The sequence below is a fragment of the Lynx canadensis genome, chromosome D3, assembly GCF_007474595.2.
Source record: "Lynx canadensis isolate LIC74 chromosome D3, mLynCan4.pri.v2, whole genome shotgun sequence".
Classification (NCBI taxonomy): domain Eukaryota; kingdom Metazoa; phylum Chordata; class Mammalia; order Carnivora; family Felidae; genus Lynx; species Lynx canadensis.
The window spans coordinates 76,539,009-76,553,872 of NC_044314.2; the positions used below are offsets into that span (position 1 = coordinate 76,539,009).

General features: G+C 56.6%; 1 protein-coding gene across 4 annotated transcripts in view; it reads left to right on the forward strand.

Annotated features, from left to right (window-relative positions):
• The window catches only part of CMKLR1 (chemerin chemokine-like receptor 1), a 47,671-nt gene extending 35,660 nt beyond the window's left edge, over positions 1 to 12,011 (forward strand). For all 4 annotated transcript variants that reach the window (XM_030336465.2, XM_030336466.1, XM_030336468.1 and 1 more), the window contains 2 exons: positions 8,358 to 8,432; positions 8,961 to 12,011. In XM_030336465.2, the coding sequence (XP_030192325.1) occupies positions 8,964 to 10,061 (1,098 nt within the window). In that variant the 5' untranslated portion in view covers positions 8,358 to 8,432; positions 8,961 to 8,963 and the 3' untranslated portion in view covers positions 10,062 to 12,011. The remainder of the gene's footprint in view (positions 1 to 8,357; positions 8,433 to 8,960) is intronic.
• The last annotated feature ends 2,853 nt before the right edge of the window (positions 12,012 to 14,864 follow it).

The following is a 14,864-nucleotide window of genomic DNA, read 5'->3' on the forward strand; positions in this document are numbered from 1 at the left end:
GAGCAGCTGGAGAAGGTGGGGCCTCGGACTCATACGGACCGGATTCAAATCCCTGCACTGCCACTAACCAGCTGTGTGGCTTCAGGCAAGCAAGCCCGCCCCCGCCCCCTCTGGCCTCAGATGTCCCCTTGATAAAGCAGGATGGAGGACAGCCACCCTTGCAGAGCGGGACAGGGGGAGGTCCAGGTGGTGCACCCCAGCCTCCCAGCCAGGGCCAGGGAGCGGCAGGCTCCGCACTCCCTCGCAGGATGGATGGATGAGCTCCCATCTCTGGGAGACTTTCCCCATGGCACTGGGGTCGTGACACAGTCCCAATCGGGCCATTGACTGGACACAGAGGGGCCCCACAGAAAAGTCACAGGGAACCTGGAAACTCGTCTGGCCCCATCTGCAAAACGCACGCCGTGAACCCCGCCAGATAAATCTCGTGGGGGCTCTCGGGAGGTTCCCGGGGAGCAAAGACCAGAGAATTCCAGAATGTTCCGAGGAGGCCAGGTGGTAGACAAGGAAAGAGAGTGGGTTGGGCAGTTCAGCAGGCTCTGAGTTTGAAGCCCCGCATGGCACCTGCCTGCTTGGAGCTTCCTCCTCCGTCCAGAATGACTCATTTGACCTGCTTGGCTGACCTACCTGTGGGCACATTACTTACCTTCTCTGGGCCTCAGTTTCCTCATCTGTAATAGTGCTTAGAACGGTGCCTAGCCTGTAGTGAGGGCCATCTGTTTGCATAATAAAAATTAAGCAAATGACATCCACCTGAGGGTTTTGCTCTCGATGGCAGGAGAAACCCTTTGTGAACTTGAGCCCCGACCTGTCCTGGGCCAGGGCTGGCCTTGCCGAGGAGGTCGGAGGCCTTGGGTGCCACAGAACCAGCTTAACTGGGCCAGTGCTTCCACTGGCTCAGCCAAGTTCATTCCCAGTCTGAAAAGAGGCTTCGGTGGGGCGGCGGGGGGGGGGGGGGGGGCACCGAAGTCCCCTGGGCAAGGCCAAGGCTGGCAGGCCGAGTGTGGCTTCATCAGGGATCCAGGCGTGGGCTGAACACCGTCGGAGCATGAGCACCAGGCAGGGATTTGGAGTGTCTGTTTGTTTGCTCTTGGTTTTTCTGGACCTCAGGAGAGGAAAGAGGGCTCACATAATGACACCCCTCTGTCCATTCTCATTTGCACCACTGGCCGCTCGAAGCCCCCCCCGCACTTGACCTCCCTTTCTTCCTGGCATTCATTTCCGTTTAGCCCCGTTCTCTATACTTCTCCCTCCCGCCCCTGCTCCCACGGGGCTATCGTAATCCGTTCAGTGTGTAGCTTGTTATCTGGTGGTGTTCTTGCCAGATGTTTGTTCCCGTTTTGTGTGCGTGCGTGTTTTCGATGCCCTTAAGTGCTACTATGGTTAGGTGGTGTTAAGATGCTCCGAATGCCAATGCCGTGTGTACCGTGCATGATCTGTCACTTCTAGAAGCTTACGGCATTCCCTGGTCCCGTCTCCCACAGTGGACCTTCAGGGGTCTCCAGCTTCCAGCCGTCAGCAGACGCATGCGTGTGCCTCCTTAGACCCCAGATCCTCGACTGTTTTAGCGCACACAATCTCCCCGAGTTCTCCTGCCCCTGTGGGCCGGCACCTTTGGCTTTTGTTAGAGGATCGACCTCCGGACCTCCTCCGGGGCTGGGAGTGCCTGGGAATGCACGTGGGCAGGGTGGAGGGATACAAAGCTCGGCCTCCTGGATCACGACCTCCATTGTTCCCAGAGCACAAGCAAGGGCCAAGGGCACCTTCTGCACCCTTGACTAGCCTCCTCCCCTTCCTGATCCGATTTCTCCACTCCCGTATGGATTTTTTCCCGGAACACTTCCTTAATAAATCACTTTTGCAGGGATCCGCATTGGAGGTTTGCTTCTGGAGAGCCCAAGCTGAGGCATGTCCCCGCAAACGGTACACACGAGTGCCCTGGTGCTTGGTGCCTTCCGGGGCTGGAGGGTGCCCAGGGGTTCACGGGTACCCGCAGGGTGGCCTGAGAGCCCGTGCCCCCATCCTGCCAGCCTGAGGGGTAGCCGTGCCAGCGCTGTATTCTTGCCACCGCCCAGTAGGCACCAAGTCTCATCCAGCCGCGGTTGTCATCTACAAGTCTTGGAGCATGAATTTGTCACATGCCCATGTTTGGAGGTTTCCCTCCTGTAAATTACCTGTTCGTATGGTTTGACCGTTGTCCTGTTGGGGTTGCTGCCTGTTTGGATTTGAAGGTATTTCTTGTACATTGTACATTTCTTGTACATTTCTCGTACATTGCAGATGGCACTCCCTTGATGGGTGTGGAGATGGTAAATATCTTCCTCCACTGGAGGCGGGGCGTGTGTGTGTGCGTGTGCCCGAGTAACCCATCGTAAGGATAGGCCCTGGTCCCAGCACGGGTGAGGCCATGGGGTAGAGAGCTGGGGGTAAGACTCCCCCAAGCCCAGAGTGAGCCATCTGGAGGAACCGTAAATAGCCGTGTTGGGTTATACCAATGATGGCAGCATGTGGGTGTTAGAGATTGAATCGCATCCCCCCAGATTCATACGTTCAATGAATCTAACCCCAAGCCCCCGACACCTCCGAATATGACTGTATTTTCAGGGATATGGCCTGTAAAGAGGCGGTTAGGGTAAAATGAAGCCATCTGGGTGGGCCCTGATCCATCATGACGGGGCTCCTTGTAAGAAGAGATCAGGACACAGGCACACACGGAGGCAAGACCACATAGGACACGGGGAGAAGACGGCTCTGTAGGAGCCAAGGAGAGCGACCCTCAGAGGAAGCCTGCCAGAATCTTGATCCTGGGCTTACAACCTCCAGAGCCATGAGGAAATCAATGTCGGTTGTTTAAACTGCCCGGCCTGTGGTCCCCGGTGACAGCGACGCGGGCTGACTGATACAGTAGGCGTCAGGCTCCATGTTTCCAAAGCCTCGGGGGAGGACGACACCTCGCCCCTTGCAAGTCGTCTGTGACAACACTTCTAATGGGCTTGGCACCCACCACATAGAAGTGTCCAGTAAATCACGATGTCAGCAGTTAATGCCACACGTGCTTACTGAGCACTTACTGTGCACCGGGCACTGAGCCGGGGACTGGTGAAGGAGGAGTGTGTGTTATCCAGCAGGCTTTTGGGGGGTGCTGGGGGCAGCAGGTGGGACACGGTCAGCATCAGAGGGAGAGACCTGGGAGCTGGCCAGAGCGCAGATGAAGGGAGCAGTGGGGTCAGAACCAGATACTGATAGAAAACTGGTGGACACGGATTACGTCCACCCCTCCCTCCCCAAACAATAACAACAACGACAAGGACAAGAGTGGCCTTATGCGCTACAGGGATGTAAAATGCTTCACGCACATTACTTCGCCTCCCTGTGCCTCGGCGTCCCCATCTGAAAATGGGTGCAATCGTGTCCTGGCCTCGGAAGGCTGTCGTGTAAGAGGTGGGTAAGATGTGTGTGGCCCGCTGTCCAGTCACAGGAAGTGCTTAATGATCCGTGGTGAACTTTCCATGCCCCAGGCAGTGCCCCCAGAGCCCCTGGAACAAACACCGCCTCCTCAAGCCTCACGAGAGCCTGGGGGTAGGTCCTCGGAGCAGCCCCATCGCACTGGGATTGCAATGGGGCCTGGAGGCCTTGGTCCCCGTTCCGGCTGCTGTAACAGAATGTCGGAGACTCCGGGGCTTAAACAACAGACATCTGTCCTCACAGTTCTGGAGGCTGAGACGTCCAAGGTCACACCTGAACAACTTGCTTCTCCTCTCTGAGCCTCAGTTTCGGGACCTACAAAATGGGGATGATAATACCTGCCCTGCCCACTTCTCAGGACTGCTGGGAAGGTGCGCTAAGGCCATAAAGAGAAACAAAGGCGTCCTTTGCTTCATATGTGTCCCGTAGATGTCCAGGCAGGGATGCTAGGGAGGAGGGGGCCTGGAGGCAGGACACTGTCTCGATGACCTGGGGAGTCTGTCCCAGGGGCCTCAGAACAGCTCAACTCCAGGCCTTATTCTAAATGGGTTTAAGTTCAGGGTCACAGGCTGAATCTGGGAGCCAGCCAGGGGAGTTCGTTTGCTCCCTGGGCTTCCTGGGCTCTCTGGGGGAGCTGAGGGCAGAAAGGGGGACAGACTGGCCACAGGCTCACCTGCCTGCCTGGGCTGTGATGAACCATGTGCCCCAGACCTCAACCAGATGTCCTGAAAAGAAGGGCAGGGAGGTAGATCCCTGGAGGGGCTAGGACAAGGGGAGCAATGAGTAGGTGTCCTGGGGGGGCAGGAGGAGGGGTGGTGCAGACACGGAGAGATGAGCTCCACCTTCTGGAAAGCAAAGCGGTTAAGAGCAGGGCTCAAAGTCTGAGCAATGTGAGCTGGCCACCCGCTGACCGTGGGACAATAGCCTCACTTCCTCACCCTTACATTGGGAGTGACAGCAGCACCACTTCTGGGGACCTGGGGGGTTGTGTGAGCTGATACAATGAAAGTATTTATACAGCGTTCCGGGCTGTTGCAGGTACCCAGTCAACTATTACTTATCACCGCGGACTAAAACCAATAGAAAGTATAATTAGATGTAGGCATGAAGAGTAACCAAACCAACGTAGAAGCCAGACCAGCTGGGTTAATACGGTTGCTGCCTCTGACCTGCGAATGTGACTCTGAGCTTCCTTGTGGCCACATCGAAAAGGGAAACATGATCAGTTGTAGAACCTGGATGACCTAGAATGAGGAAACAGCCCAGTTCCCCAGGGAAAACAATGTTGTTCCTTACCTTGAATTCTCCTGGGCATTTCTCACCGAGCAGGGGGCTTCATAAGGGGCACCCGAGGGAGGCAGTGGGGAGTGTCATGGACCAGGATATACACAGCATTGCAGATGTGATTTTCATGTGGAGCCCCTTCTAGGGGCCTTGAAGGAAAGGAGAAGGGAAGCCTGGGAAGGTGGCTCCGGGAAGGCAGCTCCATAGGAGGGTCAAGAACATGGGGCACCTGGGTGGCTCGGTCGGTTGAGCGTCCAACTTCAGCTCAGGTCATGATCTCGCCGTCTGTGAGTTCGAGCCCCGCGTTGGGCTCTGTGCTGACAGCTCGGAGCCAGGAGCCTGCTTCGGATCCTGTGTCTCCCTCTCTCTCTGCCCCTCACCCACTCATGCTCTGTCTCCCTCTCTCAAAAAATAAATAAACATTAAAAAAAAAGAATGTAATGAAGGTCTGAACTCTTAGGATTCAGAGCTAAGGCTTAGAGAGCTGGGAGTCGTAAGTGGCAGGACTGGGGACTGCTAATCCCCCGGGGAAACAGGGGGAGCCCAAGACACTTCTCACTTGGGATCCTTGGAGGTCCAACTTCCCAGCTGTGTGGCCTTGGGCAGGTTGCTTCACCTCTCTGAACGTCAGTTTTTGCACCTGTAAGTCAGAGCTACCCTTTCGGGGCTGTAGGGAGCATGCCTCGCCAAGCACGTTTCACACATGCTGAGCGTTCAAATAAATGTTGGTTATGCGTATACGCCTATCGTGGATATGTAGTTACACACACTTTTTCTCAGAAGCTTCCTGATTGTCTAAGGACTACAAATAGCTAGAATTTCATGGCTCTTTAGAATTTACAGTTGGCCAAGGGTTCATTGTCACTACATGTGACCCTCCCAACAACATGAGGGGGGCTTTCTCACCCCTATTTGAGAGACAAAGAGAAGCAAAATCTTCGCCTGTGTCTCCCTTGACCTGCCCTTGAACCCAGGACTGGGGAGGCCAGTGGGGGGGTCCTAGGGGTCCTGTGGCCTTCCCGGCCCCCTTCTACCTTTCCAGACAAAGGCCATTTTAGGAGACAGTGGAAGCCTGGGACAGAATAACAACAACAACAACAACAACAACAACAACAACAACAACAACGTGTTTACCCTGTTCTAAGAACTTTACATGCGACGTTGAAACTTCACCACCATCGCATGATCCGGCCCATTTTACAGATAAGACAACCGAGGCGCAGAGCCGATAGCTGACTTGCCGGTGGTCACAGGAAGTTCGTGCAGACCCAGGATCGGGGAGCTGGCGGCCTGGCCAGGCCCCAGAGACTGTGTCCTTGGCTCCTCGGCACAGAAACGGGCTCAGGGCAGGAAGGGTGTGTGTCCGGACGGGCCGAGGGCTGACCTGTGATGAAACACTCCCCCAGGAGGACTCAGGGGGAGGGCACACGTCAACGGGGGACACTGATGAACTCAATGCCTAGTAGACTGAGGGGGCGGACGGACAGACAGGCCCAGAGGTTGTCAGCACCACTCTGTGCTGCTTTGGGCCCGGCCAACCCCCATCCCTGCCCGGAGACGGTGAGACATGGCCTGTGACCCCGAGCCGCTCCAGCCCGGCCGGAGAGCCAGACATGACGTTATCTGTGTCCAGTGCCTTTCTGGAGACGCGATGCAAAGTGCGGGGTCCCTGCTCCTCTCCACCCTCCTCTTGGGGCTCAGACGCCTCCCCCGTTGGCAGCGGGGGAGGGGGTGCAGAGACGGCCTGGCACGTTCCCTCGTTCTCTGAACTCCTAGCTGTCCTTGAAAACTCAGCTCAGATCCCGCCTGCCCTGAGAAGCACGGGACTGATGCCCAGGCTGGGGAGCACCCCCTCCAGCCTTCTTCGGGCTTCCTGGCCTCGCCCCAGCTCACCTCTGTCTTGTGCCCTGTGATTGGCCGTGAGCTCCTGTGGGACGGGACCCTGGGAAAGCCGTTTCCTTGTCCCCGGGGCCTGCACAGCCCGGCACAGGGAATGTGGACATGGTCATTTCTTCCTCGAGGACACGCTTGGTGGCTGTCATCAGACCGTGATTTCCGGGGCGGCGTGTAGAGATGGCGACCGCCCTGGTTCTGCAGACCTCGTTCAAATTCTGATTCCCCCACCCCCTGCCTGGATGGACGTCTTGGGCGAGCATTCTCATCTCCCTCAGCCTTGTCGGTGCCCGTCATGGGGCCAAAGCAAGGGCATCCATAGTAAATGCTCAGCACGGTCCCTGGCCTCCATTGTTATCACGAGCACCAGTCACATTCCCCCCAGTTACGGGGGGGCGGGGGGAGCCGTATTCGGCCCACCTTCTGTTTGCATTCCAGGGTCACAGGAAGCCCCCCGGGACCCCTCACTGGGCACCTCTGGAATATTCTCCCAGCCTGCAGTATGGCATGACACCCAAGCAGGATGGTGCTTTAATTCTGAATCCCTTGAGCCCAGGGCCCTCAACGGGATTTTCCAAGTGGCTTTTATTTAATGAAAGCAAAAGATGACTTTTCTGCAATAAAATACCACCTCAAACCCATTAAGGACCAGTAATGCGTTTATATGGTGGAAGGTCGGCGTTATTTATAACAAAGCATCGATTGGCAGTCTCACCGGCTGAGCTTCTGGTTTGGTTCCCATTCGTCAGGATGGGGAGAGCCTGGGTGGTGGAAAGTGCATGGGCTCTGGGCTGTCGGAGCCCTGGGTTCCAATCCCGCGGTTTACCCCGGGCCCTAACCGAATCACTAACATTTTTTGATCGTGTGCCAGCACTGAAGCAACGTGCCATATTGATGCCTGTAATTTTTACACCCATTCTGTTTAGTAGTGAGTATTCCCATTCTATTGATGATGAAACTGAGGCTCCGAGAGGAGAAGTCGTGTATCCAAAGCCACAGAGCTGGTAGGTGGCCAAAGCTGGGTTTGAACCATGCCCGTGAGACCACCTCCAAGACCTCCCAAACTTGCAAACTCCCCAGACTCTCAGTCTGTTCTTCCTTAGGTTGGGAAAATACCCAACAGCGTTGTTATGGAAAGTACGGTAGGTGCTCAGTGAATGCATTTGTGTCTGTCTCCTCACCGGGCTGTTGTGACAGCAGGTCTGTGTGTGATCCGCGACACCCACAGGGCCCAGGGCATGCCAAGTGAGCAGGACGCTTCTCTCTCTGGGCCTCAGTTTCCCAGATCCCAAACAAGAATCACAACACCTGCCTCAAAGAGCCCCTGCAAAGAGAAACTGAGGGAATCATAGTTCTTGGCACATCGCGGGTGCTCAGGACCGTTCCTTTTCTGTCTTCTGGGTGCCTCGAGTGTTCTGGGTCTGCCCTGGCAGAAGATATGCATCGAACCATCCACATGCTCTCCCCTGTGCCTTCCCTGCACCCACCCCTGACTCAGAGTCTCATCTGTGGATGTGCTTGGGTGGGGAGGAGGTGGGGGTTGGGATGAAGGGTCCAGCCGTTAATCTGGGCTCACGGGGCTCTGTCACCTTCCAGCCTCCAACCTCTGCTTTCTCCGGGAGTAATGACAATAGATTGTATCTGTGGCTCTGAGTGCACCCAACCCCTGGCTCTTGGACCTGGGTCCAACTACTGCCTCCTCATCTTTCCTGCAGGTGTTCCTAGCTGTGCCCTGGGACCGGTTGGCCAAGGACCCCACTGGAGCGCTTTGGACACCCTAACAGTGAACGGTGAGGGACTTTTGCGGTCTGAACAAATGTCCGGAGGGCACCCGTGGGGGACCCGTGACGAGGTAGGGGCACTGGAGGATGCCGGCACAGCTGTCTCCTGGGTTTTGGAAACATGGCTGGAGCCACGTCTGCAGCGTTTTTCACCCCTCCTTCATGGCCCTTAGCATCATTGCAGTTCTGCCATGATTTGAGGAGCTTGATGAATGTTCTCTCCTTCAGTGGACTGTAAGGGGAAGGGGAGGGTCCCCGAGAGGCAGCGACCATGGTTGTCAGGAGGATAGACCCTGAAGCTGGGGTCTGACTCGTGGCCCCGCCTCTTCTCAGCTGTATGCCCTTGGGTAAGTGACTTCAGCTCCCTAGACCTCCGTTTCCCCATCTGTAACATGGGCTTTGTGGTGAAGCAAGTAGTTAAGCAGTCAAGATACTACGCCGGCCCGGCTCAGAGTCAGGCAGGACACCGTCGGTCTTGCTGGTGTTGGTCAACCTCTTAGAGCCAATTCCCCTAACGACTCCTGTCTCTGCTCACAGAGAATGGGGGACAAGGATTACAACACCTCCTTCTCCTACGACGAGGAGTACTCGGATGATTTTGAACCCATCGTGGTTTTGGAGGAGTCTTCTCCCCTGGAAGGCAAGGTGACCAGGATCTTCCTGGTGGCGGTCTACAGCATTGTCTGCTTCCTCGGGATCCTGGGCAACGGGCTGGTGATCGTCATCGCCACCTTCAAGATGAAGAAGACGGTGAACACCGTCTGGTTCCTCAACCTGGCCGTGGCGGACTTCCTGTTCAACGTCTTCCTCCCGATCCACATTGCCTACACCGCCATGGACTACCACTGGGTCTTCGGGACGGCCATGTGCAAGATCAGCAACTTCCTGCTCATCCACAACATGTACACCAGCGTCTTCCTGCTGACCGTCATCAGCTTCGACCGCTGCATCTCCGTGCTCCTTCCCGTCTGGTCCCAGAACCACCGCGGCGTGAGGCTGGCCTGCGTGGCCTGTGTGGTTATCTGGGTCCTGGCTTTCTTCCTGAGCTCTCCGTCCCTTGTCTTCCGGGACACGGCCCACGTGCATGGGAAAACGTCCTGCTTTAACAACTTCAGCCTGTCCGCGGCCGGCTCCGCCCCGTGGCTCGCTCGCTCCGGGCTGGACCCCGCGGGCCTCAGCCGCCACACGGTGGTGACGGTCACCCGCTTCCTCTGTGGCTTCCTGGTCCCCGTGCTCATCATCACGGCCTGCTACTTCACCATCGTCTGCAAGCTTCGACGCAACCGCCTGGCCAAGACCAAGAAACCCTTCAAGATCATCGTGACCATCATCACCACCTTCTTCCTCTGCTGGTGTCCCTACCACACGCTCTACCTGCTGGAGCTCCGCCACGCCACCGTGCCGGGCTCCGTCTTCAGCCTGGGTTTGCCCCTGGCCACCGCCATTGCCATTGCCAACAGCTGCATGAACCCCATCCTGTACGTCTTCGTGGGCCAGGACTTCAAGAAGTTCAAGGTGACCCTCTTCTCCCGCCTGGTTAACGCGCTGAGCGAGGACACGGGCCACTCCTCCTACCCCAGCCACAGGAGCTTTACCAAGATGTCATCCATCAACGAGAAGGAGACCAGCATGCTCTGAGCCTCATCCGGGAACCCCCGGTGGACAGGCACTCCGGCCTCGGAGGCCCAGAGCTATGCCTTCCAAAGACCACCGCAGAAACCCCCTTCGGCACCCACCAACGCCTGCTAGAGTTTACACGGGGCTGACCAGTGCTTTGAGCTGGGAGTCCAGGGCTCGGAACTCCGTCCTTCGAGGGGCGTGGCTGACCGGGCAGGCCAGGGACCGGCATCCCATGCTTCTTGGGAGACCTGCCTTGGCTGACCCAAAGCAAAAAAGGGAGCATTCTTAAAAGCGCTGCCATGAACCGGGATGGGCGTAGGTCAGGGCCAACCCAGTGTGATGCAAATCGCCGCCTCGCCCCACATGCCCGTGTCACTGGCCAGCCAGAAATCCTGCCGCCCGCCCGCATCATTCCTCCGGGGGAGGGCAAGTGGAGATGCACAGGTTACCTGGGAGAGGAAGGGGACACAGGCACTCGCGAACCGCCAGGACCACGCACTTGGCTTTCAGATCAGGTGGGAAGACAGAGAACAGGTCCTGAGGAGCCCTGTGGGCCCTGTGAGGGCAGGACATGTGGGGCCTGGGGGAAGGGGTGGAGAGAGTGGTGACCGTGCTCTGAAGATGCGGGCTGCGGGGACGGCAGGCGCAGAGCCCCTCCTGGCGCGGCCATGCTGTCTTTTCTCACCTGGGACTGACGCCTCCCTGTGCCACAGTGTCCTTGTCCCATTTACAGATGGCAAAGCTGAGGCTCAGGGAGGGTGGGGAGTAACTTGCCCACTGACACACAGCCGGCAAGAGGCAGAGGTAAGATGTGAAGCCAGCTCTGTCTGGCTCCGGAAGCTCTGTCTTGTTGTTGTTTGTTTTCGATGGCTAATGTATCTATTGAGAATATTCTAGACTATAACGGTAGCCTACATTTATTTAGTGCTCCCTATGCTAAACTTACTCCTCCCAGCAGCCTTGACTTCCAGTTATTACTTCCCTTTTGCATATGAGGTATCTGAAGCTCAGAGAGGTTAAGTAACTTCCCTGAGGGCGTCCAGCTGGTCCCTGCCAGAGCCAGCATTGGAAACTAGGTCTATCTGACTCAAAGAAGGCCGCAGGATCAGGGTTTTGAGAGAGGCTTGGGGTTTTGACCACAAATATTGATTCTTCAGCAGATTAATCTAAACATTTCCTTGGCCTATACACCAGCTTTGCAAATAGTTTTTGAAAACGACCCAACATGGCAGAGAAAATACTCTTGGCCTCCGGTTCCCTCGACATCCATCCACACGCGCCCGCCGTGGTTCCCAGCTCCTGCGCCCCCTGAGACCTCCGGGAAGGCAGTGGGGAGAGAGAGGATGGGCAGGAGGTAGTCGTCGGTGGGCCGGGGGCCCTTGGCCTCCCAGTGTCCACGCTCTCTTCCAAACGCCATCATCGTGAAGCCAATCCTCCGACAAGATGCAATGAACAGATGTAATGTCTACACGGCGTTGGGCAAGTTCCCGAGGCCCCGGGCTGTTTGGAAATCACACCTCATTAAGAGACAGACTGTTCCTTCCCTTCTTGGGTCATTGTGCTTATGATGAGGCAGCTCTGAAGTGACCCTAAGCCAGGGCGCCCAATGGCTTCAAGAAATCTGAACTTGGACCGGCTGGGAGCAAACACAGGGAACTTTAAATATTGCCCCGTGCCCCTCGTCATCCCCCAGCCCCCGCCCCAACTTCACAAGTGAAGCAACGAGATGGCATGGGACGTCTTCCAGACCCCAGAGACGGTCACCAGCCACGCAGGCTCTGACCCCCAGGTGATACTTGTTCAGGCGGGTCCCTCACTCCTCCTGGGCCGCGCGACAAGCCCAGGAAACCAGCTTGTTGGAAAAGCTGATGAGCGGGAGTAGAATTCAAACCAGCTGTTTTCCTCCTTAGGGTTAGGCCTCTTTCTGGCTGCCCCACCAGTTGTTCCCCATTAAATACTTAAATGCAACCGTGGCATCCTCCTTAATCGTGTCCCTACAGCTTCTTCAAAGGATCTCACAGATGCAAAGGTCCTGCGGCTCACACAGCATGCGTGCCTGCGTGACTCCACAGGCAGCCAACATGCTCTGGGTCTGACTAGGCCTCCTCTCGGGGCCGGGACTCGGGCCGATGGCGGGGGGGGGGGGGGGGGTCATCGCTGCTTCCTGGGGGGGGTTGGTGGGCCAAGGGGGTCCGGGGAAGCGGGCACAGGGACAAGAGCCGAAGGTGGTGTTTGAGAGGGAGGGCTGAGGGAAGCACGGAGGAAATGCAGAACAAAGATAAAGGAAGGGTTCTGGCGTTTATTAAGCACCTACTAGATGTGGGGCTCACAATCTCATCAGACCCTGACAAGGGTCCAATGTGAAGAAGACCATGAGAGCCGCCTGGGTGAGCAGGGCGGGAGGCTGGGCTTGCAGACCCCCACCTGTCCGGGCTCACGCGGCCGGTAAATGGTGGAGCTGGGCTTTGAACCAGGTCTGCGCCCTGAAATCCCAGCGTCTTGGGCCTACGGGAGGAAGGAGAGAGAGGGAGGGGAAAGGGGACGGAGGAGGGGGGTAAGCCGAGGGATGAGGGGGAGGGGCTCAGGAGGGGACAGTGACCCCGATGTTGTGCTGGCTGAGGAAGGAGTCTGCCTTAAGCCTGCCCGCAGAGTCAGCTCCGGAGGGCTTAGGCTGGGTGGGAGAGGATAGGACCAAACTGTGAGGGCCAGCTCTCGATTTCAGCCCAGGTCGTGCCCACATTTCGTGAAATGGAGCTCCACGTTGTGCTCAGCTCTGACAGTGCAGAGCCTGCTTGGGATTCTCTGTCTCCCCCCTCTCTCTGCCTCTCTCTCTCTCTCTCTCAAAATAAATAAATAATAAATTAAAAAAAAAAAAAAAAGAACCCAACAGTGAGAGCCATCAGGGTCTCTCCCATTTTACAGATGAGGGAACTGAGGTTTCGAGAGCCGCCCTTTGCTGCAAACCGAGCTGGCATTTGCTCGCTTGGAAGTGGTCTACAATTCCCCAGCTCTTCCCCCTCCCGTTCTGCCCTAGCGTGCTGTGCCCTGGCCGGAGCTGGGGCGCCCCGGGCCCGTGGTTGCCAAACCCTGGATTTGGAAAATTCCTGCTGGGGATGCCTTCCAGGACCAGGAGGAACCAGGAAGCCACTTGTCCAACCGTGAAAGAATTGCTTTCTCCCTTTGAGGACAAAGTTGCTTTTGATCAGAGACTGAAGCAAGAGTGGGCTCCGTGCTGGGTGTTCCTGGCCCCCAAGACCCCCGTGCCTTCCCCGTCCACCTCCCAGAGGAGCAGGCGAGGCTCAGAGAAGTGGAGAACGCTGCCCAAAGTCACACAGCAGTGTTGCGCGGCGGCTGGAGGAACCCCCAAATTCCCTATCATTCCTTAAATTTAGGACTTCAAAGAAACTGCATTTTGAAAAGCATTCCCTCCTCTTCTCTCAGTTCCTTAGCAACCAAGGACGGGAGATTGTCGGGGACTTACTCAAGATAACACTCGCCCATCCCCCCCAACATCCACCCACCCATCCATTTACATAACCGTTTCTATAGCCGCCCGTTCATCCATTCAGTGAAAATCTATTTCATAGCTTCTCCTTGCCAGGCCCTGTGTTAGGCACCAGGAATGCAAGAGTGATCGGGACATAGTCTCCGTCCTCATGAGCCCATTCATTGGTCAGTGGGAGAGACAGCCAACGAGTTTTTAAAAACCACACCCTCCACGGAAAACAGCCACACTAAGTGCTACACACGCATTACAGGGAGATCCGACCCTGTCCGAAGACCGGGGAAACCTCCTCGGGGAAGAGATGCTGGCGTTGAGACGGGAAGGATGGGTGGGCGCTGATTGGGGGTGGGGTGCGGGAGAGGGTGCTTCGGGAGGAGGGAACGGTGTGGGAGGAGAGAGTGGTTGCCGGGGACCGAAGGAGGCTGGGGGCTGCAGCAGAGAGCACAGAGCAGACAGGATGGCGAGCAGGGCAGAGGGGGCCAGGCGCAGGGCAGGGCCACGCTCAGCCCTGCATATGTGCAATGATGCCCGATGCCCGGGGCCCAGCTGGGGAGGACAGGTTGGAGGAGGGCAGAAGGGAAAGCCAGGAGGCGGCTACAGCGTCCACATGCGTGCAGTGGGAGCAGAGGTAGAGCTTGAGACAAGTGGACTATTCTAGAGATGCTTAACAGCTACCCGAGCTTTCTCAGGGGAGCGGTTAGCGGAAAGCCAACCCAGGGCCCGTTTCAGCTGCACAGAGGCCTCGGTGCGTTGCTTTATTGATGGAAATTAATTGTAAATATTATTCAAATTTACCTCCCAGTGCACAATTACATTTCTCAGGGGAGTCCTCTGAGCACATAATAAAACCCTATAAATAATACATATATTAACCTACGAGGAACAGAGGCCCATTAGTGCCGCAATTGCGGGTGGCGGCCGGGGGGGATTTATGCAGACAAGACGCTAGGTGCTTGGACTGGGGTTCAACTTTGGAGGTCATCCGACCTCTGTCCCCGGGATCTTCCAGAAGTCGCTCCCCCTGGGAGTCGGCCAGCTATCGCTCTGGAATCCTGGTCATCGGGCAGGGGGGGTGAGGGTGTGTGGGGCAAGGAGAGCCGTGGTGAACGAAGGAAGAAACGCAGGCATCCGAGACGCTTCCCTTGTGCTCAAAGCTTAAAGACGGCAATACCAACAACATCAATAGTGGGTAATATCGGTTGAGCATGCCCCGGGTTTGGGTCTCCTCCGAGCACTTTGGTTTCATTTTCTCATTGAATCCTTAACAGCCTTTGCGGTAGGAGCCATTACTATCCCCACGTCCAGACGAGGAAACG